General features: G+C 37.7%; 1 protein-coding gene across 4 annotated transcripts in view; it reads right to left on the reverse strand.

Annotated features, from left to right (window-relative positions):
* LOC131438722 (uncharacterized) overlaps positions 1-25,177 on the reverse strand; it is a 265,881-nt gene extending 240,704 nt beyond the window's left edge. The window contains exons 1-7 of one of the 4 annotated variants that reach the window (XM_058608933.1): positions 24,628-25,177; positions 24,241-24,429; positions 24,067-24,149; positions 23,849-23,998; positions 23,198-23,790; positions 10,989-11,326; positions 10,851-10,908 (exon numbers count right to left, since the gene is read on the reverse strand). In XM_058608933.1, coding sequence (XP_058464916.1) covers positions 10,851-10,908; positions 10,989-11,326; positions 23,198-23,790; positions 23,849-23,998; positions 24,067-24,149; positions 24,241-24,411 — 1,393 coding nt within the window. In that variant the 5' untranslated portion in view covers positions 24,412-24,429; positions 24,628-25,177. The other 3 variants (XM_058608930.1, XM_058608931.1, XM_058608932.1) reach the window with 3 other exon arrangements.
* Between the last annotated feature and the right edge of the window lie 2,206 nt (positions 25,178-27,383).

A 27,383-nucleotide genomic window follows, 5' to 3' on the forward strand; every position in this document is an offset into this window, starting at 1 on the left:
CGGCATGTGATATATGATTTTAGAACTAAATACCAAGCGTCTCCATCGGACGATGACAATTTGATGGAGACGCATGGTTTTTCGAATGATTGATTTTTGCAAAGTCTGATATTAAACCCGTCCACAGTTTTTGAAAATCTGAAAAAATTACAGCGTAATGTACTTATAAATGATTTATTTTTGATGTAAAAGCTAGAGTGGTACCAAAATTGTAAGTGCGATTAAAAAAAATTCGAAAATTTTTAAAATTTTTTTGCACATGAAATACATTTTGAAAAATTCTGAAAAAAATCAGAGAGGTTTCCCATAATTCCTAAAATATTCCTGATTTTTTTGCATTTTTTTTTGCTAAAGAGGTTTTTGAAAAAATGAAATAAAACGAAAATCAGAAGAACTACCCTAACTCCACGAATATGGCAGTTAAAGGATTAAAATTTTGGGAAAATTATCTCCAATATAAACCCTTTCAAACAGCGTATATCAATTTTTGTTCTGTTTGGGAGCAGTATTTGTATGAAAACCCGGCTATACCCTTTTGGCATCCTGAACGAGGAAAAACTCGGAATGCATGTGGAATTAATCAAACACCAACGCCAACACCTTCTGCTTGTTCGGTGACCTGTCCGAAATTTTGATGAAAAGATTATGTTGCCATGGGCAATGATTAGTTTTTCTTCGCAGTGGCCCTTCCTCGGAATATATTGAAGACAATATTTCCCCCAAAACAAAACAGCCTTTTTCCGGACACCGGCGGCTATCCAGTATTTCGTTCGTCTTCATTACAGCATATGTTGTTGTTGCGTTAGAATAAAAGTTATCCTGGCACACACACACACCTTGCCTTCTTCATCAACTCGTTCACGAAAATTTCCCCTTTTTCCTCTCGTTGGTCCCCGAACCCGATCCCGAATCCCGCCAGGGTTAGCCACAGCGCCAGTTCAGAAGGATCCGTATCAATATGTTACCATGAAAATGTGGCCAAAGTGAATTGAAAGTGAAACATGATAGCCATTTGACATGAATGTGTGTAATTAGGTTGGTTCGGTTCGATGGTTCGCCGGTTCAAGCGGACGGTGGTGACGACGGACGATGGCGTGTCAATAGATTTCCCGTATCCTTCTGGGAGGCGTTCTCTTTAGTTTCTCTCGAGTTGTGTCAAATAGTTGATGATGGACCTGATAAACTTGTTGGGAACTCGGATAAAAAAGACAGTGTAGCATGCATGCGTGTTAATTAACAATTAACAGTGAAAATATATTGGAAGCATTATAACAGTAATTGATTGAAGTTTTAAAAAAATCCATCCATTTTAAATGAACATATTGAAGCAAAACTTCCCACGCAATCATCGAACTTAAATCATGTATTACGCGACACACACGCAGGAAAAAAAAGCTGTTGTCACTCTCAGCCAAAAATATCTGTTTATGTTCCGATGGGGGCACCGCTGTTCACATCATTATCGCTGGCGGCAGGACCGAATAACACTCAGCAGCAACAAACAGCATATCGGATAGGACGATACGTTCGAGTGAGCTTCGCATCGACAGCGCTGAACAACACCCCCAACAACAACAACAACATTCGACCCGGCAAGAAGGGCGAAAATCCTTATCCTTAGGTTTCCAGTTCCACCACCTTATCAATTCTATCATTCGACACTTGTTACGCTTATTATCGTAATACATATCTAATAAATGATAACACATACATCCCGCGTCGTTTATAATGCCAACAACGATCTCCGGTGTCTCCGAAAAGCTACGGTGCTACGAAGTTGCCGTTGGAACCCGGACGGAGGGGAATGGACTCTTGTTCCCCCGATTGCCCTTTTGCTGTGACACGTGAAACGTTGCGTTGCTTGCCTGATCTAGGCCGTGTTTTGGACGGTGCTTTGTTCGGTCCGGCTAGGGTCAACGGGAAGATTTTCGTCATCTTCGCTTACTCGCACAGACATTGGAGGCCGAAAAGGACAACGACGACGACGAGTGTCTCAAATATCCCCGGGCAAACAAACTACACTACCGTGACGACGATGTGTCAACGGTTCGGTTTTGATATGGTCCGAACGTCCCCCCAGCCTACTGAGAGGAGGGCGATGGCGTGGGTTTTGGTAAGTACAGAAATGTATCAAACTACCACACACCCTACCTTACCTTACCTTACCGTCGTCAAACCGTGTGTCCCTGCGGTAACGCCGATACTGGACTATGCGGTTATTTACGAGCATTAGGTTACACCAAGGAAAGGACAACAGCAACGAACAGCAACAACAACAATGCGATAAATTGTCTTTATTGTAAATGGATGCAGGGTGTTGTCGGGTAATGTTGGTCGTCCTCGGTTGAATGCGTCAAAGATGGGTTTTAAAAAAAGGCTAACGTTTTACAGAAGTAAAACATAGAATAATCGCGGGAATCAAATCCTCTTGAAAATTTGATGTAAAAGAGGCGGTGAACATGCTTCTTTCGCACTTCCGAATATTGATAATTGCTCGTTTTACTACATGGAATGAGAAGTCCCGGGTCTAGCAAGTGGAATAAATACACTTGACCCAGCGGTCCTCCAACATTTTGATGTCCTTTGAAAAAAAAAAAAAGATTTGTCAAGGCCTTTAAAATAGACTTCCGTTTCTGGAATGGCCTCAGCATTCGATTCTTTCCCTGGAGAAACCTTTTCAGGTTTGGAAATAGATAATAGTCGCTGGGGGCCAGATCTGGAGAATACTGGGGATCATTCAATTTCATCGTTGCTTTCATGCATGAATGCGCTGGTGTGTCTTTTTCCATAGCTTGAACTCGTCTGATACGATCAGCTTTTTTTAAACACTAGTGGATAGATTGTCATGAAATTGGGTATTGAGCCATACAAAAGGCTTGTTCTCAACAAAAATATATACGGATCGAAACTATTCACACCTTTTCTGTGAGTTGATTGAATGTGTGAATTTTGCAACTTTTACTGCTTCGTTTTCAAACTTGTAACGGTGCATCTATACTAAAGTTTGACTTATTGACGACCAACATATTCTATGTTACCACACAATTAAATGATGCGCAATAAATAAGAGGTGATTTTTTTGAGGTTAGGATTTTCATGCATTAGTATTTGCTCAGATTTTTTGAGGTTATGATTTTCATGCATTATTATTTGCTCAGTATGCTCTGACATTTCATCATGAATAGACTTACTAACGAGCAACGCTTGCAAATCAGTGAATGGGCCCTAGAAAAGTTGGCAGAAAATCCGCTTTTTTATCGACAAATTTTGTTCAGCGATGAGGCTCATTTCTGGTTGAATGGCTACGTAAATAAGCAAAATTGCCGCATTTGGAGTGAAGAGCAACCAGAAGCCGTTCAAGAACTGCCCATGCATCCCGAAAAATGCACTGTTTGGTGTGGTTTGTACGCTGGTGGAATCATTGGACCGTATTTTTTCAAAGATGCTGTTGGACGCAACGTTACAGTGAATGGCGATCGCTATCGTTCGATGCTAACAAACTTTTTGTTGCCAAAAATGGAAGAACTGAACTTGGTTGACATGTGGTTTCAACAAGATGGCGCTACATGCCACACAGCTCGCGATTCTATGGCCATTTTGAGGGAAAACTTCGGAGAACAATTCATCTGTTGCGTCTGTTGATTATACCTAAATAAATAAATAAATAAACAATTCATCTCAAGAAATGGACCGGTAAGTTGGCCACCAAGATCATGCGATTTGACGCCTTTAGACTATTTTTTGTGGGGCTACGTCAAGTCTAAAGTCTACAGAAATAAGCCAGTAACTATTCCAGCTTTGGAAGACAACATTTCCGAAGAAATTCGGGCTATTCCGGCCGAAATGCTCGAAAAAGTTGCCCAAAATTGGACTTTCCGAATGGACCACCTAAGACGCAGCCGCGGTCAACATTTAAATGAAATTATCTTCAAAAAGTAAATGTCATGTACCAATCTAACGTTTAAAATAAAGAACCGATGAGATTTTGCAAATTTTATGCGTTTTATTGTTTAAAAAAGTTCTCAAGCTCTTAAAAAATCACCCTGTAAAAGTAAAAAATGCAACCGGCAATATCAACAATGTATTTTTATACATACTAAGAGGAGGAAAGCACCGGTTCGGAGTTTAGATCTAATACATGGGCTGAAAAGTCCCGGGTCTAAAACATAGATGGCGTTAGTTTTATTGCAGTCACCTTTTTCAGTTAATACTATCCTTTAAAAGAAAGCTGTTAACATTTCATGATATTCAATAGTTTGTGAGTTATTGCGCTAAGAGTGACGCTACTTGTTTTTTTTTTCAAACAATGAATTTGTGCTTTGATTTTACATTGCTTCTTGATGGGAAAAAATACCGTTCAAGCGAAGCAACGCACAGTGGAAAAAAAAAACGATCAAAAACGCGACTTTGCTCAATAATTTTATAAAAACCTAAGCAAATATTTTCAAAGTTAGTATTTCTTATGCAAATTTTTCCGTAGAATCGATTTATGATAGTTAGAAGATCCGAAAAATTCACTATCATGCCCGTTTTGCTCCAATCCCTCTTTTTTCTGACTTTACTTCGAAAACTAACTGTGAAACTCAGGAAAAATTTGACCAATCAGAAGGTATTCCTGATATGCTCATAAGCTATATTAATGGATTGTTTTTAAGAAGATTGACCATAAATAACTATATTATGTTTTACCCCCAATCATCTTCTTCCATGAATTTATAGAAAAAAAAGTTCTACTGATCGGTGTTTGGACCACTATTGGTTAAACAAGACAGTTCTATGTTTCGCATATAACCTCAAATAATAATTAACACGAAGTCTCCATGATCGCATGCGTCGTGCTACATCGTTTTACCCCAATTTTCCCACAAATATAATTTTATATTGAATTCAAATATACAATCCCGAAGCAGATCCAATATGACCTACCAATATTGGTTCATATCACGTACAAAACATCTGTAATTCAATCAAACACAACTGGAATGACAGTACTAGCCTGTTGACCCCTTTTACCCCAATTTATTTCATCAGTCGTTTTTCTGGTTAAGCGTTCTTCTGCATACCGTAAGCAGGCTGATTGCGGTTGATGAAAATCGATTGATATTACGAAGAAAGCCCTAAAAATAAAATTACAGATGGATTCAATGGCCGCATGAATCTTTTTATACCGTTTTACCCCAATTTATCCTTTAACTGAGTCGTAAGATTCTGCTCCACATTTGGAAAATAGTTCGTAATATAAAATGATTTTCATCAACCGCAATCATCCTGCTTTCGGTATGCGAAAGAAAGTTTAACCAGAAATACGACTTATGAAATAAATTGGGGTAAAACGGTATAACAAGATTCGTGCGGTCATTGAATACATTTGTAATCCTTTTTCCTAGGCTTTCTTCGTAATATCAATCGATTTCCATCAACCGCAATCATCCTGCTTTCGGTATGCGAAAGAAAGTTTAACCAGAAATACGACTTTTGAAATAAATTGGGGTAAAACGGTATAACAAGATTCGTGCGGTCATTGAATTCATTTGTCATCCTATTTTTAGGGCTTTCTTCGTAATATCAATAAATATTCATCAACCGCAATCATCCTGCTTTCGGTATGCGAAAGAAAGTTTAACCAGAAATACGACTTATGATATAAATTGGGGTAAAACGGGGTAAACAGGCTAGTACTGTCATTCGCATTGTGTTTAATTGGATCACAGATGTTTTGCACGTAATATGAACCAATATTGATAGATCGTATTGGATCTGCTTTTGGATTGTAGATCATATTTCAACTGAGTATTATTACTAGAAAAGAAATGGGGTAAAACGGTACAATGAGTTTTCTGCTGTCAATAAAACTATTTGCAATCGATTTGTTAGACTTTTTTACATCGGAAACACTCTATTCGCTCTTCTGCAAGTTCTTCGGTTTCATGTTATATAGTTAAGCTTGAATACAATGCAGTATAAAAAGGGTACTTGGGGTAAAATGAACATGATAGCGTTTCGTGCGGTCCTTCTAAATACATGAAATCGATTTTACTGACCATTTTACACCAAAAAAGTTCTTTGTGGTCAGCTGTATCATGCCTCCAAAAAAATCGTCGTGTTTTTGGTCTATTTTTCCCCACTGTGCAACGGCTTGAAAAGTGTTATGCACACTCCGCTCCATCAGAAACAACAATAAAACGCTGATTTTCACTGACTTCAAACGTGGTCGTAGAGGCACCGATGATGCAGAACGCAGTGGACGTCCAAATAAGGCGATAACAGAAATAAAAATTGGTTCGGGCTTAATCTCACAAACTCTACAAATTCTGTTTACCCTGTAGTTCCGGAAATAGTATCTACAACAAATTTAGGAATTCCGTATGAAACTTTGAACATATAAGTTTGTGAAAATCGATTTGTCCAGCTTGAAGTGAGTTGGGGATTTGCAGTTTTCAATCAACATTTCAAATTCTTTCAACCAATATGACCTCCAAATTGGAACAGTTTTGAACCTAGTTAAACCTAGACTTACTATCTCATGCTGTAGTTTGATTAAACCAATTAAACGAAATTTAACAAATGAAACAAACCTGCGTTTCTGTTACTTCTGCATATGTAAGTCTAGCTAAACAGCATTATTATTATTATTATTATTATTGACATCACTACCCGAGTAGAGTGTGAGATCAAAAAGAAAACTCAATTTGATGTTGTGCTGTTCGTAGATATCGATTACTTAATTTATTATCGTTTTGGTCGTTTTAACGGTTAAAAGATCAAAATCGAAAGCAAAAAAAAAATTTTTAATTCTTGTGTAGACTTATAATTTACAATCGTGTGATGCAAAATTAGTCCGGTGACTCAAAATTGTGAAGATTTAGTTAGACGGTTAGAGTGTATTACAGTTCCAAGATCTATTAGATGATTGATAGAATACTACTCTTGGTATCTAGCTTTAGTGAGAACATGAAGATCTAAGCATTTATAACTAGGAATGAGAATTGTTTTGAAGAGTGTCTTCGACACAGTTTGTGGATTACTTGGGAATATACAAATTAAACATATATTTTCTTGGTGGCTCCTCTAAGCCACAAAAGTATTATCAAAAATTAGCTCTAGGTTCTGAAATCTGAGAAATTCAATGTTCGATGTTCGAACTTCGTAAACAATAATTGCAAAAACTTTGGAATGAACTTCGCGACGTCGTATGATTACAAATATCGGAACATTTTTTTTTAAACTGAACGCAAAAATAGTTACAGGATCGGATACTTAACGTATCTAGAAGGAGATGGATGACGTCAAATATATTTCTCATATCAAATTTTGAAATAAGCTTCTTCTACGGCAGACGATCAGCGAGATGGGAATGCCAAAGGAACTATTCAGATTGACCTGCTCCAGACAAACGTGGTACCGATGATCGCCAATTTATCTAATGCCTCCCAGATGTGTGGTTTGACACCAATATTCTCGTGGTTAAAAAGAAGGAGAATTATTTGCGTAAAAGTAGAAAAAATGATGCAAAAAAATCGTTTCTTCGCGGTTATGGTTGCGGTCAACTGCAGGATCTCGGCAGAATGTCAAAGAATTTCGGTAAAAGGCAATATAGGATTGAAGGAATATTTCTTCCATAGAAACTTAACTTTGTATTTTTGTGTTCCAATTTGAAATTTGCTCAATTTCAATGGATTTACTAAGTTTTGATTTTAATATTTTCATTTTTTGAGTTTGCAAAACTTTTGCCTTTAAACAGCAAAATGATAACATAATTTGATAGTAATTGATAATTTGGTGAGTCGATATCATATTAGGATTTCAATCTGATGTTGCTATCATAATCAGATTTCAATTTGTTCACATTTTGATGTTAGACATTACTCGGGTACACTACCGGCTGTAAAAATTGCATATTTTTTTCAAATAAACTTCAATTCATTGACATTATTTTTTTAATCATTTATTTTACGGGATTACGATATGTGATAATATCAAATTTAACGTTTGAATGATCAAAGAAGATGTACTTCGGATCAGATAACGAAGGTTCAAGCTCATCGGAGACGAGCCAATTCACCAACTCATGCACAATTCTATCAGAGCAGAGAGTTACGTCCAAAACCTCCTCTCTTCCAGATCTCGCAAAAGTTGGACGATTTCCTGCATTTACTATGTGCAGGTTTGTACTGCTCATAAATTCCATCATATCAGAGCCTATCGAGTTTATATCTGTGCTACGTCAAATGATATGACGAGCATTGATGTCACTGCCGATTATAAGCGATAAATCACTTTTGCTGCAGTATGATACACATTATTTGAAGTCATCGCTTGGCGAAGGTTGGTTATGCGGTAAATATGCCGAACAACAGACATATATCCTGTCTATGCCATCAATAGTCATACCAACTGTGACAGCACAAATATCTCGAGTTGTGAGCTCCGATATGAGAGAAACATCGAGAGCACTATTTGCAAGTATGCATGCTCGAGGCATTTCACGTGGATTAGTCATACCGTTCTTGTTGAAGGCAACAAAGACTGGGTTTAACAATTTTCCAACGTAGAAGTTTCCCTTTTGGAAATATGGTTCTTGAACCAAAGCTTTACCTTCTTGCAAAAGTCTGGATGGATTTATAGTTGCTGTACGTTTATGCTAGAGATTGATTTGTGCTACTCTAACCAATATCAATTAGAGTAATGAACACTCCATCTCCAGCACTTATCGTACAACAACTAGAAGAAACCAAATATATTAGCTTGTAATCGCCTATAGCGAACCATGTAAGGATTTTTTTAAATGTTTTAATCATTTAAATCCCACGAGTTGCAAAGAAAGAAGTCGTCCACTGTGCCAGAGCTTCGCTTAACACAGTAAGGGAAAACCCTAAGACATTCCGTTCACGACTGCATTATTTAAACTCCTGCAGCCATTCAGTCATCGGCACGGAAATACACCTTGACTTAGGAGATCTTATTTTTGTGGCCTTTTACGACATGGAACAAGAAACCAGTGGATCAATTCTTGGTAGAAAATAATTCCGCCGGATGCCACACGGCTTACCTGTTTGGTGGACTTATACCACCGGTACAGGTGGACCGTAGCGTTATTCTTAGCCAGTTGGGAAACCGCTACCGACACTACACGGCTATCTAGGCTGCTCAGAGAGGGAAGTTGACATTGATGGTCAACTTCAATGGATGGCCGAGCAGCCAATTGATTTCGGTATATTTGTTGTTCACGGACAAGCTCAGCAACATATTATGCCAAACTTCGGCAATAAAATAAGCTTTACGGAGATATCAGAACTTTACAATAACGAATTTCGGCAATGAGTACGTGAATTACTGAACAATCGGTAAAATTTCAGGTTTGCCGATCTAATTCGGCATTTCATTATGCCGAGCTCGAGAATCGGTTTTAAGTGTGTAAGTTACGGTTTGAAATTTTCAGCACACTTCATTCTCTAGCTCCGGAATCGCGGGTAAGTTTCGGACAAAATTCAATAGCAGCTTATGGAACCATAAAACTTTTCATTTGAGCCCAAGTTTTAGGAAATCCTTTAAGACGTCTCTGAAAGAATTAAAAAGAGTTTCGTTTTGGAGTGTTTGACCACTATTTCCGGAACTTCCGAAACCGAGTACTGGGAAGCGATACAGTCGAAATCGATTGGTAGTACCAGGAACTAACATAACCTACAATTTGAGCCAAACTTAGAGGGATTTTTCACCTTTTGTATCATCTCTCTAAATGTAGCTCCGGAACCGGAGATCGGATCTGCATATAATTCAATAGCGTTCCATAGAACCATAAGCCCTTTCAAACCCAAGTTTGATGACATCGGTTTAGTTATCACTGCCAAAAATCAATTGCATATTGTTTTTTGTCACACAGACATTTTACGATCTCAACGAACTGATTCGAATGCCCCTGATCAAAAGTCGGTTTTGACAGTATGCGAAGGCAAAAATGCTCTCCGAACAAAAAGCACTAAGTTCAGCCAGTAGAATGATAGGAAGTTCCAGTGTATATTTTTTAGATAGGATCCGATTGATTGCCTCAAAAGCTTCCTTTTTTACTTCATTCGGTACCGTTAAACGCTTAAATTGATGAGTCCACCGAAACCCTGTACCTTGAGTCTGCTCATCCTTTGCTGATATGAAAAGAACCAAACAAGCGTGAAACCTTATAAAGCATAATAACAAAACAACACATCAGTAGATTGTCATGGAAACGAGACGTCTCACTGTCCAGTTTTCAACCTGTCGGTTATTTTCCGATCTTTCCATTGTCATTCCAGCCTCCCATAAAAAAGTACCACGATAAGTGAAGCACTTTTAATTTAAGGCCTTCGTCTTTTCCCCCTTTTTTTTGGGTGCGCAACGGAATCCTATAAAACTGAAGGCTTACTGATACAGTTTCGCACCAATATGGCAATAGTGGGAGTGTCGGTCTTCTTTGGCATATGTTATGGATGAAAACTTCTCGTCTGTAAAAATTATTTCTGATTTTATCAAATTACAATTCTTTTGAGAAAACATTTTGTTCTCAAATCCTGCTTCACTTATACACTCTTTTTTCTCTTTCTCTCTCTCTCTGTCCATCTCTACTAGTCAGCAGAAAAATGTTATTGAGTCACCCTCACCTAAAAGTGTCAATCAATCTTTGCTACATGCAGTGCGACTAGTAGAATCTACAAAGAAAACAGCTCAAACAAACGCACCGGCCGTACATGGCATGTAAAAAGTCTAATTGAGTTCTCTCCCCGAGAAAAGCTCATGGGAAATCACTATCAATGTTGACTTTCTTTTTTTTTTAAGTGCGAGAGAAAAAACAAAGCAACATCCGATGCTTCAAAACTTACCGATGAACACGAAGATCTGATGATGAGAGTACCGCAGCAGCATCGAGATCGAGATGGTCTGAAATTAAAAACGGAACAATCCGTTAGCAATTTTTCGATCAAGTTTTCGCTAAGCTAGCAGTTGCAAGAAAAACCTACAAACAAAATCATGATGAAAAACGGCGCAAAGTAGGAACTGCGGGCCATCCACCACATCGAAACGAACCGGTAGTGCTCACCGGTGACGACATTGCGCAGGTAGCCCTTGTTGTCCTCCTGTTCGGCCAGCACTTTAACCGATGCCATCAGAATGTCGTCATAGCCGAGAAATTCCTTCAGGATAAAGCGACTGAACGAATCACCGAAGCACTTGTCCTGCTGGGGATCCAGCGTGACCACGTGGACCGGGATGTTGAGCCGTTGCCGGGTAGCCGCCGATAGCCGCAGGAAGCCATACTCCAGCGAGTATTCGACAATGTACTGCTCGTCGGCCCACACTGGAATGAAATAAAAACCGGAAAAAAATAATTTACTGTTTGTTCTATACGAAAAGTTCCGGTTGGGTTGAGAAAACCAAGTCGAAAGTGGTTTGGAAAGGGTATTTGGGCTTCATTGTTTGCGATGTTTCGTTTTTAAGTGCTAAACGTTTACCGTTGGCCAACAATAAAGATTTTTTACCCTGATTGTAACCGCATAACGTCACGTGTTTTGGACAAATCTTGGTTATTCTATGTGCCGTCGGACTAATTATAAATCAACGGAGCTCACATCTCTTCAAAAAAAGATCTCTTCAGTACTTTCATCGTTCCTATTTGACGTAGGACTACGTATTTCTTTACTTTACTCACTCACTACTTACTTCAATCCGTTTTTCGAGTCAAAAATGCATTTATTTCAAAATGAAATGAATTTAAAGAGTAGCCAAAGTATCGTACATCGCTAGTTACTACTTTTTCCATCTCTCAGGCAATTTTCGAATTCCATCTCGAAAAAATGTCTCGTCTTTTAAGGTGATCTAAGTTTGAAACCAATTTTCGATTTCTGCGAAACAAGAAAATAGATCACCGGCCAGATCGTACTGCACCCGTCGGAACAACCAGTAATCAGATGGAGTAATGTCAGGAGAATACGGCGGGTGCGGCAAAACGTTCCATTTGAGCGTTTCTCAATATTTTTTTTTGTGCGCCATTAGGCCAAGCGTTGTCATGCAGGATAATAACTTCATCGTGTAGTTTCTTGTATTCCGGTCGTTCTTCTCGTTCTGCACGGCTCAAACGCCTAAACCGATCGGCCCATTACGGTATCACCTGTTTGTTGCAGCTCATAGGACACAACACCCTTTTAGTCCCACCAGATGCACAACCTTCGAATCATGAATTCGGCTTTTGGGTGTTGATGTTGAAGTGGATGGCTCGCAAGTGAAAAATCACCTTTCAACGTCTCTCGGTTTCAGTTCATAAGGCATTCAACTACCTTGCTTTTGAATAATTCCCATGGATTTTAATCGTACAAAAACTGCTTATTGAGTCACTTCCAAATTCACATTTGACTCGGATCTTCATCGAGTAATGCCTCTGACTGTTTGTCTTCGACTTTTTTTGTGGTTGTCCAGAGCGAGGTCTCTCTTCAACGCTGAGTTCTCCATTCTTGAAACGTTGAAACCATTCCCTACATGATTTATCATTTGGAGCATTATCACCATAAACATCCACAAGCATTTGAAATAATTCCTCTTTCCTTCTTGAAATAATTCAATACGGAATAAATCACAATCCGTTATTCAACATTTTTCTAATAACATTCACGATCTTATAGAATCTGAATGTAAAAATAAAAGACAACGGACGGATTTCCCTTCCGTTGATTCTATGCCGTCTAACAATATTTACGAGATTCTTCCTGAATCCGATTGTAGCGACATAGAAGAAAATTCTTCAAAAATTCCCAAAATGGACGCTTGTCGTTCTGGGAAGAAACAACAATCTATGCCACCAGTGACGGTGATGATTTCCGACTTCAAAGGATTCCGTACTGAGCTTTCTACTTTTCTCCCGGAAGTAAAAGTCTCATTTCAAATCGGACGAAGAGGAGAATGTCGAGTCTTGGTGGATGGATTGGAAGATTACGAACGTCTTATTCGATATTTGTCCGAGAAACTTCATAAATTTTATTCATATGATATAAAATCAGACAGACCCTTCAAGGCTGTCTTGAAAGGATTATCAAATGATCAAAGTATTCATGAAATTAAAAATGAACTAAAAGAATTGCTTGGTTTTGCCCCTTCCCAAGTAATACTTATGAAAAAAAGAGCCAATGGTACTTCTAAACCACGATCTGGAATTTCCCATGAACTTCACCTAATACACTTCAATCGAAGTGATGTAAACAATTTGAAAACTTTAGAAAAAGTACGTTTCATTTCCCACATTAAAATTCATTGGGAACATTGTAAACGGCATAATCGTATTGCAAACTTAACGCAATGTCGTCGTTGCCAAGGCTTCGGCCATGGAACCAAAAATTGTGATATACGGTGTTTGAATTGTGGTAAATCGCATTCGAAAGACGTTTGTCCAATGAATGAAACCACTGATGAATTTTCATGTTCAAATTGCAATGGAAATCATAATCCAATTAATTGAAATGTCCTGTAAGGGAAAAAATTTCAAACGCTCGTTCGCTTAAACAACAAGTCAAATCAACGACCTTAAATTTACAAAACATACCTGAAAATCAAAAAACCGTTACGCCTGATTCTTCTAAGGCACTTATTTCTTCGAATTCAAAACAAAAAACAGGTACGCCTGCCAATTCCTCATCTAACGAAAACAATTTATTGACAGGTAAGTCGACCTCGTCATCATCTTCTTCTAATTTCAGTTATGCTAGTATAACAGGTAGAAATCTACCACTTAATTCTTCTAATGTAATTAATCAAAACACAGGACCGCCTTGCAGTTCATCTTCTAACGAAAACAATTTATTAATAGGTAGACCGGCGAAATCATCTTCTTCTAATGGCAGTCTACCTACAAATATTCCTTCAATGCCATTCGCTTCTTTAAATGAAGTCGATTTAGGCGATATAACTGGAAATAAAATGATCTACCTACAAGATCAATGATCATCAGAATGAATTCGACTTCATCACTTTTTGAAGCATTTCAAATCGGATGGCAATTTGCAAATAATATTATAATGAATTTAAAATTTAACAGTGATGTTGAATAATTATTTGAATATTTTAAATAGGAATGCTCGATCTTTGAAATCAAGTGAAGATGAATTTTATAATTTTCTCAAAGTTCACAAAATTCATATTGCCATTGTGACAGAAACTTTTCTTAAACCAAATGTCAAATTGAAAAGTAATCCACATTATGTGGTTCATCGATTTGACAGGTTTACTGGAATGGGTGGTGGAGTTATCATTTTCGTCCAACGGCAAATTAAACATCGAATTTTACCTTCTTTTAATACTAAAGTTATTGAAAGCTTGGGAATCGAAGTTGAAACCATTCATGGAATTTATTTCATCGCTGGAGCATATTTGCCATTCCAATGCACCGGCGAACAATTAAATTTCTTTAAAGGCGATTTGCAAAAACTCACAAGATATCGTCCGAATTTTTTCGTAATAGGGGACTTAAATGCTAAGCATGTCCAGTGGAATTGTAGGCAAAATAACAGTAATGGTAAAATACTTCATAATGAACTCCCGTCTACAATTGATCTGGTTCTAGCAGATCAAAGTCACATTTGTAGTGAATCGATTACACATGCTGACTTTGACTCAGATCATCTTCCTGTAACATTCAGACTTTCCAACGAAGCTTTAATTAATCCAATTAGAGCTTAATCTATCTTAGAGCTAATTGGTTGGATTACAGATCTCACATTGAAAATCATGTGGATCATAAAACTATTTTAGAAAATTCTGCGGACATCGACACAGCAATTGATAATTTGAATCATTATATTATCGAAGCTAGAAATCTTTCAGTTCCCAAAGCTCAAACTAAATTAAATTCTCCTATCATCGATGGCAATCTTCAACTGCTCATTCAGTTGAAGAATGTTCATCGACGACAATATCAACGTTCTCGTGATCCTGCTATGAAAAACATAGTTAAAGATTTACAAAAAGAAATTAAACATAGATTTACTCTTTTGCGAATTGAAAAGTCATGATACAAGTTCTTATTCGCAAAAACTGAAGGAAAATTTGATATACTATAGAGTAACGAATAAAAACATCCCAATTTTTTTCTAAATGGAGTTACCTGCTACAAAATAAACGAGTGAATAGAATTTAGACCAAATAGTTGAATCATTTTAAATTACCAATTACAAAGGTCAACAGATTTCACGCGCGACTTGATCGTTTATTATTTTAATTATTTATTAAAACTATTAATTGGTTCTACTGGTTGATCTGGGCAGCCGGCTACCGAGAAGAAATTATTAATTTACCAAACAAACAAGTATATTTTTACTGTGTGTATGTTATCGCTGTTATTACCTTTGTAATGTTAACGAAGTTGCGCAATAGTTGGTTTTTATCATTCAATTTAGAATCTTGAAAGACAAGCAATAACATGAAAGAAGAAAATATACCAAATAAAACTTTTCGCCGAAGCTAGCCGCAAATTGATAAGTTGAATGAAGTTGAATGAAGTTGAATGAAGAGATTATTTAGTAAAATAGAGTAATCAGAAGTAAAACGTTGAAAATATCTGATAACTGAATGGAAAAAGAAACTCTTGCAATTGTCACCTTTTACGACATGGAAGCAGGAATCGAGTGGACTATTTTTGGTTAAGTTTTGTTTCCGTCGGATTCCATACGGCATCTTGGCTGGTGCTGTCCGGAAAAAGATAATAGGTACTATCAATCTCCTAGTGGACCCCAGCCCCTTCAAAAACCTTAAAACGGAATTCTCTATATTTTCTCGGCGACGACTGAATCGATCCGATTCCAAAATTTGTGTTTAAAATTCTAAATCGTCAATTAGAGCAACAATGCAAAAAAAACGAAGAATTCCTCTAAACTTGACTCAAAACTGTTTACAAATCGAAAAGGTTGTGTTAGTTTATGCCCAAGGAAACTTTCGTTTCTCATTCAAGAGTGAAAGAAAGGTTTTAGGAAAAATCCCTTAGTTATAGGGAAAAGTGGGGTGAGATGTCGCACAGGGAGCGTTGCTGCATTTTCGAATTTGCAGTTAAAGAAGTGCTCTAGAGTAGTGAGCGTCCGTGTGAATTCACCTCGTGAGGTGTTAACAAAAAGGTAAGTGAATGTGGCGAATTGATATTTTTTTATGGTATGGAACTACCGTTGCAGTGATCGCAATATTTATTTCGCACCGCGTAGAAGATGGTACTTCATTCGAAATCCATCTCAAAATAATGACATAACTTATTTTCGTGACAGATAGAACGTTGTGGAATATATTTTTCTAGTCGCAGGTAAATTTTTTTTTGTCGTGAAAACGACTTACCCTCATTTTAACTTCGGGCGTCGGGAGGAACAGTCGCCAGCAATGAGAGCAGATCTTTTGTGTGGTATAAAACCTCAAACGCTCAGATCGTGCTCTTATTCGGACTTTGGATTCTAGAACTAGATTTCCGAGCTTAATTTGGTTTCGGAGTTCAAATTCGGTTCTTTTTAGAGCTATTATAATATTCCCAAAGAACTATATGAAGTTTTCCTATGTAAATATGTAAATCTATCAAAAAAAAAGCAACTATTTCATTGTTGTATTGTCGTGAATATAACTTACTTTACTATGAGATGTCTTCTCAAAATTTTCCCTGTACAAGATTGGGTAAAACTTAATCGTGAATATCTCTTGTTGTATTTAGGGCAGTAACAACATCGGAAATATGTTCAACAATTAATGATAAAATTTTCAGCAGTAGTGATATATCCAAAAATAACTCAAAGTTGAAGTTTTCTAAAATGTTCGGTATGAACGAGTGTAATGGTAAAACTTGGTGCCAAAATAAGGCGCGCAAAATTCCGCAACACATGAATTGAACGAATCATCGCACAAAGCGTATCGTGCAAAACCGAAACATAGAAATACGGAATATTTTCAATAATTCAGTGCTGTGAGCTTACCACACCTTCTGTTCGCTAGTAAAACAGACACTACCTATGAATGGTTATAAAATGCGAGTATTTTGTTTTTGGACTAATATGAGAGAGACATATTTGTGCATGTTGTTGAAGACGGCTAATTTAGTCATTCAATTTATAACCAAAATGCTCCTCTAATAGATTTCTCATTTTCATTTTTCATTCTCTGCTACAGATTCATTGTTTTTTTTACATATTATATGTCGTTCGTCGCCATCATTTTACTTACAGTTTCATGAAAAATGATGGATGCGGAATGGTATTCGCTTCGTTTTTAGCCAAATGTTTACGGATACCGATGGCATTGTGTGACGGTGCGTTATCGTGCTGGAAGGATCCACGAGATTTTTGCCCACAAATCTGGGCTGACGTTAGGCATCTCGAAACGAGTTGCTCGAAACGATTATTTTCGAAGTCGATTCGACTGAACCGTGGCATTACGTATCACTTTCGACCACGTGATCAAAACCCTAACAATGTGGTACTAGATTTCGACCGACGCTGCTCGAATTGGAATCATGAAAAAGAATGAAGCTGTGAATTATTGTTTAGGTATTTTCGATTACATTTATTTGCTTCAAGTACTGAAAAGAAGAAAAATGTTCGTAATACTGCGGTTGTAAGTTGTCACGAAATTAATATGAGCACATTTCTGATATTTAAATCAAGAAGCAGATTCGTTTCCACTCCATTTGAAAAAGTAAATTTCAGAATTTTTTCAAGTGTGTTCTTGTACACAATTTATAGATGAACTTTTGAAATTATAATACAAAAAATTCTGTGTTTTTCGTGTATTGTTGCAAGTCTAATAAAATTTACGGCATCAAAATGTATAGTTTTAATCAAAGGCTTATTAGGTTCTGCAGCTTTAATTGTAGTATTTTGGCATATTTATTAGGAGATATTGCTTTAGCTTTAAGATACCAGGAGCAACCCATTCTTTGCAGTATTCATAATCTATTTAGGTACTATTGAATAGTCAAATACACGCTAATAGCACGAGATTGTGATGCTTTTGACATATTCCATATACTTTGAAGGTGTTTGGACAAATTTTTCAATTTACTTGAGTTAGATATATGGGTAAAAACATTATTTGCTCATTGTTATCGAGCGAATAAGCTTTTTCCTACAATCCGTTTGAGCGACGTTTTCATTCCACAGGATTCAGAAAATTTAATTACAAACTACAGTTACTGGGCATAGGTTAGTTTCGACTTACTTTTGTTATTTTAAATAAATATCACGCAGCTTTCAATTAATGTGCTTTTAAACAGTTTGAATTCTACCAAACACACAAAATATGCAATGATATACAAAACAATGCATTAGAATAAAGATAGTTAATACTAATATGTTTATGAACATCTATGATGTTATCGATAACTAACTTTTAAATAAAAAAGAAACGTATTCGAAAACTCATAGTCGATAGTAATAAGGCTTTCGACCATTTCTTATCGAGTTCGGTCGTTTACGAGCTCGATTGTTTTGATTCCATAATCCCAAAACTTCTCGATAATCTAATACTTCATCGAGTGAAGTCGAACGAAGCTCGATGATCGTGTCTTCGAATCGAGAACCATAATACGAAACGTGGTCGATTCGATAAAATTTTAGTCGAATCGAGATACATAATGCCGCCCCTGGTCTTTTTCGGCGAATAGCTTCACGCAAATGTCTCACAACGCTCAAATAATACTCCTCGTTGACGTTCTGGTCTTGTGGAAGGGATTTATGATTACAAGGGTGTTAATCAATGGAAACTGTGAGCAACATCGCCTACCGCTTCTCTCATCATCATTCACAGACTCACGGCCAGTTCTGAAACGTTCGTGCCTCTGATAAACGACTGATTTCGTCAGAGTATCGTAGTCGAAACAACACCCTTCTAACATTGGCAATGTCGCCGCACCCTCAAAACCGTTTTCAACGCAAAATTTAATGCAAGCTCGTTGTTGCAAATTCCTTTCCGTTTTGAAAATTGTACAAGCTGAAAATTTGGCAGATGTGGCATCCTAAAAAAACGAATCGAGTGACTGAGAGTGCCACACGGTGGTGATTCCAGGAACTTTTTGATTAAGGTAGCAAGCTCTCGACCAGGGTCCTGCAAAAAGTAATATAACAGTCGTGTTTACTTCTGCGACTAATGGAATCCACCTGCGGGTGTTTTGCCACTTTTTTGAATTTGTACGTCACCAGAAACGCCACACATAGAACAGGAAAAAAGACGTTTCAAACATCGGAGTCCAGCTGGTTTTACTTCACGTCATATAGCGATAACTTTTTGCATTTAAGTAGACAGATTGCAAAATTGCGCTTTGAGTAAACTTATTTGAATTAGATATGACATTATTCTATTGATAGTTAGAATAGCTTTGCAATCTTAACCTATAGTTAATTACGAAGTATCATATGTAACTCATTTTATGTAAAAAGACCATTTTAAAAAGTGGGCGAAAATATATTTTATCCATATTTGCTCTGGCCAGATCTTATTTTCGTCATGGGACAAAATACAATTGGGGTGGCGGGAATAAACGAAAAACATGATATTTGGGATCGACAATTACAACCGAAGGTCTCGATAGAATTATTTCACAACATGGTTCATATCGTAGGAAAGATGCGTATTAGTAATCTCTGTTAGAAATTGAACCATACTGTATTGAATTAAAACACTAATTTCACAATATTGTGCAACTGCTTCCTAAAATGAGCCAACATACCTCTTACATTTTAAAATCAATCGCATGACCTTAATTTTCAATCGCTGTTGTCTCAAATTTTGCGTGTTTTTAGCAAGGAACAGAATCGATGAGCAGAGGTTATTGTGAGGAAAAACGATTTATACAGGAGAATTTTACTACTGGTCGTTAAATCATTTTTGTCGTGAATACGACTTACTTTACTATGGGGCGCCTTTTCAAAATGTACCCTGTGAGAGAGTGATAAGTTTTTGGTCGTGAATATCTCTTGTTGTATCTAACGAATCAACATAATTTTTGCTACATGCCATCGGAAATATGATCACAATTTTATGATGAAATTTTCAGTTGTGTGACATCATCTCAAATAATTCAAAATTAAACTTTTCTTAAATGTTTGATATGAGTATGAAAGAGGATAATTCATAAGGCGCGTTTACCTTTCTCGTATTTTTAAAGCTCCTAGCTCAGTGATCTGTGAAAGGATTTATATAATCTAACTACCAATAGGATCGAAATTTTTCAACTTAATCGTGTATAGAAACAGCATTGAAGTATTTCAATAGTACACTATTGAAAAACCTGTCTCATTTTACCCATGTCAACAACAGCCAATCAGAACGCGTTCTGGAGAAGAGAACAAAATATCTGCTGCTGTACAACAAATCGTTCAAGAAAAATGTTCCGAACAGTGTTTAATATCGTAGTGAGTTCCACAATTTGGTCCTTCTGAAAGGCAGGAATTAATCCCGTACAGCATTCTGATAGTTTCTTTCAATGAAAGGCAAATCCGAAACGAAATAATCGAAATTTAAATTCTATATGCTGCTATTTTTATAGCCGTTAGAACCGCTCATTAGTGAAAAAACTCCAAACGAAATCACGTTAAAAAAAACCTCTTAACAAAAATTGAATCAGTTTGGATTCTATCGCCACTGCGAGCAGATGTATTGTGTGTCGTTTGCAAAGCTAGTTTCGCTTCCGACAAGAGCGATTACGTCACAGCAGCTAGTCGTTTGCATTGGTGAAAAAACAACGAAAAGAGGACAACAGTGGAGAGCATTACACAAAATCAGCCGTTCAAATGGCTCTAAAAGTTTTCCAAAGAACTATTAGGATTTCTTGCTCGCAAATCGAAGGTAAATATCCTCAGTTTAGTGCAAATCTAGAACAGTTTGATTAGATTTGTGCACTTTTCGCTGTGTAAAATTCACAGTAATCGAGATCAAGTGAAGCCTTCTTTGTTTTTGCGAAAAATGTGCAAAAGTTGTGTTAAGGAACAAGTCAGTTGTTTTCGTATTCACGACATCCAGTTATGTCTCTGACATCACCCACCCGCCTTTTTTACGCGGCATAATACACCGTACTTTTCGGCAACCTTCTTGATGGCATTGCTAACGTGAGATTGGAATGTTAGCTTTTCATTAATTGTGACTCCAACATACTTCAATCGTCTACCGTGATCAATAATCTCTCCATCCATTTTAACATTGGCTTCATGTCCAGTGATAGAAAAAGAAACAACCACATGTTTAGTTCATTCAGTTTTAATTGTTTAAATTCTAACCACTGAACCAAAGAATATAGGTCTTCGTTCAAATGTGCAACCACTTCTTCCAAATCCTTAGATGTAATGAACAGAACAATATCGTCCGGAAACAAATTTTTTTCACAAAACCCGCTTCATGTCATGAATGTACATAATAAACAAAATCGGTCCTAAAACACTACCTTGCGGCACAACATCGTTGAAAACCGTTCTCCGAGTTCTATCACATAAATATCGTTCAAACCACTTATGTGCTATACCTCCGATACCAAAGCGTTGATGTGTTCGTAACAATATAGGTCTAGAAATTGTTTCGAAAGAAAGCACGCCTGAGACCCAAGAGCACTGCAAAAATAGTCTTCCGTTCATTTTGCTAAAACCAGGTTAAAAACGGGTTCGCAAAAATGACTCTTCCGATATCCCGATTGTGCCAGCATTAGCAAACTATAGCTGTTCAAATCGGTACTCCTCGGCTTTATTCGTTCCATTAAACTTGGGGTTAGGAACCACCAGCGAGTCGTGCCCCGTGTACAACGATTCATTTACCAAGTCCAGCAGATCGTTTCCGATAACATGAAAACAATCTTGTATCACTTTTGAGCAAACATTGTCGATATCAGACGATTTTCCTAAATTAATACAAACATCTTTCAATCGTTCAAAAGTGATTGGGTGAAGTTCAACAAGTTAACAACAATTATTAATCGGAATTGATCTCTGAATAATCTTATCAGTCTTGGAATGGAAAATAAATAGAGCTTGTTTGTGTTGGAGACATCGTGGTTGAAAAACACTGAATACCAATTGTGTTCATCTCTTTTTTTTTTCTTATGTACAGAGGTTTTAAGTTAAAGGCCATTCGCCTCTTCGGGCCAGAAAAACTTTCCGACGCTATGTTCGGGGTTGGGAATCGAACCCAGGCGCGGGCTGCGTGGAAGACATCGACTTACCCGTCCTACTGGTATAGACCAGTTCCCCGTTCTCTTTCTCAAATGGAACATTGAACAATAAACTAAACCTAATCTAAGTCAAGGAACAAAACAAATTTCATGCCGCTATTAAAACTCAGAATCTTCCTCTGTTTTGTTCCAAAAATAGAAGCTGTCGTCACGCCCTTCGATAGAAGAATCTGTCACTTGTCCCCTTACCGTGCAACAATAGTGCTCCAGGAACAGACAAAATTATATTAAATCTACTAAAACATTAATCTTATGCAATGGAAAGTCGATTGAAGGATCAGTTTAACAAGTTTGACTAGTTTTTGCAATGGCTGAGCAGAAACATATATTTGAGAAGCCAAATGAATGAAAAACTAACAGAAAAGATGATTTATTGGAAAAAGATACGCTCAGAGACAGGACTCGAACCTGCGAACCTCGAATCAATTTAATAGGTTTAACTAGCTTCTTGGCTGAGCGCATAACAAAACCTTCGTTTGTTAAAAAGTAGAATTAAAATGAAGAATTATTCGGATCGACGAAGGTTATCGTTGCTCAAAGTCAGGAAACAAAAACAGTGGCATCGGAACTGAGTTGCGCTCAGGCCACAAATTGGAGGACGTTATTTGTTGCTCAAAGTCTGCCTATACTATTCACTCGCTCGTTCGGTTGTTTGGAATCCTCTTTACCACAATGGAAATGGAATCATCCACATCAACTGCCGCGCTATGAAAGTCGCGGATTGCTGAAAACTAGAAACTCTCGTCATACCACTTGCCCCCTCGCCGTGCAACAATAATGCTCCAGTACCAGACAAAATTGAATTTCTATAGTAGAATTAATAAGAAGCTATTTCTTTAACTTTGTTAACCTAAGCGAAGCCAGGCGGAGATGATAGTTCCTTTTGAACTGCTTCAAGCACTGATGAGCCGAAGGCGAAACGTGAAGAAAATGGAAACAACAGAACGCCAACCGGTCGTCAATTTTAAACTTTACCAATTACGGGCTAGGGGAGGGAACTTTCAAACTCACCGGCATTTTTTAGCTTCTCCATTTCCGGCACGTCCGTTCGCAGTTCTGTTTCCGGTAATTCTTCTTTCATTTTTTCCAGATTTTTCAAAATCGTCTCATTGGTATAGACCACGACATTTTCACCGAAATCTTTCTGCAGCCGTTGCATCTCCGATAGCTGCTCCTCTTCTTCTTCTTCTTCTGCTTCTTCTACATCTTCTTTTCGGTGAACATCCATAGGAGCTTCCCGTCCGGGAAATTTCGTACTCACAATCGGCATATTAACTTCCACCTTCCGGACGGTGGTGTCGTCCGTTCCGGGTCCAACTGCCGGGTCTATTTTGGACGGCTGATACACGTCCGCCGATGTCATCAGTTCCTTCGATTGCTGCCCGTTGGACCACGGGCTACTGTTGGCGTAACTCTGCAACGGCAGTTCCGGATTTTGATTCTGTTCCTGTTCGTGGGGCAGCGTAGTCGACGGATCGATACTGATCATCCCGTTTTTGTGGGTATTTCCAAACATGTTCAGCTCACTTTCGTCCCCGTCCGGATTTTTGTCTTTCGACGAAGCCGCATTCGCTGCGGTCGGATTGTGCCGCAGGATTTCGACACTACAAACAAACAAAAATAAGTTTGAATACTCGCAACTAACGTAATACGAAAAGATACCGTAAAATTCCATCCCGTGGCCAGTCGTTCTTCACGTGCTCCAAGCAAGTAGTGGGAGTTTGAGAGAAATGAATATGGATGTAGATCAGAATAAAAAAGGCGGTCAACGCATTCAGCAGCATGACCAATTCGATAGCCCGCCGAATGGGTCTGAAAGTAAAGATATTAAGCGTTGAATTGTTGTTGGAAACAAAAAGACAGTAATAAAAACAACATACTTAGGAACCATTGCCGCATAGGCGATCGCCGTTTTGAAGAACAACGCATGAAACAACCGATCCCGAACATTTATAAGAGGATTCTGAAATTGCAAAAAGGTTGACATTAGCGCAAGAAAACAACAAAAACAACTGAATGCTAGCAGTCTCATAATCCAATAAAATAAAGCCTACCTGAGCATTATTTCGAACTCTAGGAGCAGGGTTCATTAGTGGCGGCTGGGGAGGTGGAGTAGGAGCGGCCCCCTGTCCCCCTGTGTTAGCATTGCCATTATTGTTGGCTCGATTGATGTCTGGACCCGGTCCGGCAGGATCCAGTGGCGGCGCTGCGCTCGGTTCTGCCATACCAGCTTCCAGTACTGCCTGCAGGATTGATTATCAATTTGATTTCAACCAAATTAATCCCGATTCGTTAAACACTGTCTAGGAGGGGTAGGTGGAATAACCGTAACAACAGTCACCAAACCAGCAAAAGTAAACCTAATTTATCACCTTCTGATTGCGTTTTTTTTTCCTTATTCCACCCCGCGCAGCCAGCAGCAATCGATAAGAGCAGATTACCTTGCCAATTTGTTACTACGTTCGTCCCTGGTACAATTGGCGAATGTTGACAAAATCGATTCGAGAAACCGAGTTTCCTACACGAACGAAATTTACGCCAAAACTGCACTCTGACCGACAGGTGAACTGTTAAACACCATACGTGGACTAATTACTAATTAATGCCAGTAAATCGAAAGGGAAATTCGCGACGTGCGCGATTAAATCGAAAACACAAGCGTCGTCACAAAATTCTACCGATCGAAAACAATAAACGCACTGGGCGACGGGGAAGGAAAATGTTTATTTTAAACTCGTTCACAGATTTTTCCACACACACACTGCACTGGCCCGTTCCGTTCCGAAACACCGTGTGATCGCAACCGGACAAAAACCGTACGACGGAAAACTGCTCGCGAAAGGTACGTTTCCACAATTTTTTTCTCCTGTCACGGATCAAATTTCGCCTAAGAATTTTTCATTTGACACTTGCGACGACGATGACCACGAACCATCGAAATCCAAAGTCGATTTTTTTCTGCTGATTTTCTGGTATCTGTTTTGTCTCTTTTTCCAGTTTTGTTTTCAGCAGTGCTTCTCGAACGTCACGCGAACTACCTTGATGTCATTTAACGCACGGGTGGTCTGTTGGATAATGTAGGGGTGCTTCAAAAATTTTCTGTGGATGATATAATATCCGTTTTCGGAAATTTTCATCACTGAAGAGTGGTGATAACAAAACTTTACTTTGCATTTTACAATTCACTCCAACAAAATTCTTTCCAATAAAGTAAATTCAAAATATTATACAAGCTGTTTTTTCCGTTTTCGGTGATATGAATATTGTACGACTTATCGACAAATTCTGAGGCCTTCTGCTCTTACGGCCGCAAATTTGCCCTGTGTTCCTACCAAATACAAATGATAATACCTCTAGGTCCCATACAAACGTACCATCAATGTTTGGTTCACAGAATGATCAATTTAGCAGAGCCTGTTTAACTGGTTATTGGTTTCTACTTTGTATCGTAGAAAAAGAAATTTGGAAATTGAAAATGGACTGGTAAGAGGTATTGTATTAGCTTTACTTAAAAGAATAATTTAATTTTCGTGTATTGGTTTATCAAAAACAGCATGACAGAGACAAATTGAAAGGAGTGGAATTCATGTTACATGTAACTTAAATGATATTACCAACAATTTTACACTTCTTTTTGGACCAAAGATTCGGTCCACGGTTTCCTGTTTACAGTTGGATTCAAACTGGCTAAATGTTTCTTAAGAGAATCTGCTTTTTCGGTTCGCACGAAAAATCGTATCGCAACGTACTGCATCCGAAAGGATTCAGTATTATAAACTATGATGCACCGGCCAACAACGAATATTACACATCATCTCTACGATGGGCTATAGGATGTGACCATCTCGTCGGCGTTGTGAAAAGCCACAACATGCAATCAAGTCTAGATTCAGGTTCAAATCCCCGTGGGATGAGCTGGAGAAATTCCAGTGGAATGTGCTGACTAATATTCTTCAATGGTTCTTTGCAATTGGAATACTGTAATAATCGCACCGAATATTTAATGTATCTGATAACTATGTTGTTAAGCGTGATTGTAGATCATTGGCCCAAGGAATGGCGATTGAAAAATATTGAATAAAAACAATTGGCGAATAACTAAGCATCTCTTTAGTTATATTAAATGTTATGAATATATTTCGACACACTGATAATGTGCATTTAGCATCCCATCTAGAATTGGGACCGGTACTTACATATACACATAATGCTACATCAAAACCTCAAATAGAAACGATAAATTTGTGCAAACTCTGATTTTCGAGTTCTTTAATATTAACCGATTCTGCATACACTAATTTGCTTGGATTGCAGCCCTCGCATTTATGATCACCTGAATTCAGATTTTCAGGATCACTAATTTAAATCCGAATAAACGTAATTCCATCATTCAGTCGGTTTCATAATTTTATTCATTGACGAATAGACAGACAACAACAAACAACTTTCGTGTCGTAGCAACTATGTATCGATGTATCGTTGCCAGAAATTTCTATTTTCAACGTTTCCAAGCCGTCATGAGAAAACAGTCAAACAGGCTAGGCTAAATTGATCATTATGTGAACCACATATTGGCGATCCGTTTGTATGGGACCTAGGGGTATTATTATTTGTATTTGGTTCAGTTACTGATCGTGGAAGAATGTTCCAATGCAATAGGAACAAAAGGAACCTTTCTGACAACATATTATTGTAAAAATAAAAAAAAAGCATGTTCTTGTGTTCATGTGAAAAACAAATCGTTTGAAAAATTAATTAGACATCCGATTACATTTGTCTTCAATTGAGGTTGAAATTACGAATCTCGTCAGTGAAATGCAAGATCGAATCTCACACTCACATGTATAATTACGTGTTTTATTATTTTAATTATTGACGTTTTAGTCAATATAATAATACTGGCGTTATTTTCGAAATGGAGTAAAAATGTTTCCAGAATAGGAATAAATTTACATGTGGGGATTCGCAGAGATCCATGATGGCATTTTTGAAACTTGCATATCGAGAGTCACTCAACTAAAGGGTGATTTTTTAAGAGCTTGAGAACTTTTTTAAACAATAAAACGCATAAAATTTGCAAAATCTCATCGGTTCTTTATTTTAAACGTTAGATTGGTACATGACATTTACTTTTTGAAGATAATTTCATTTAAATGTTGACCGCGGCTGCGTCTTAGGTGGTCCATTCGGAAAGTCC

Source organism: Malaya genurostris, chromosome 3 (assembly GCF_030247185.1).
Source record: "Malaya genurostris strain Urasoe2022 chromosome 3, Malgen_1.1, whole genome shotgun sequence".
Taxonomy (NCBI): domain Eukaryota; kingdom Metazoa; phylum Arthropoda; class Insecta; order Diptera; family Culicidae; genus Malaya; species Malaya genurostris.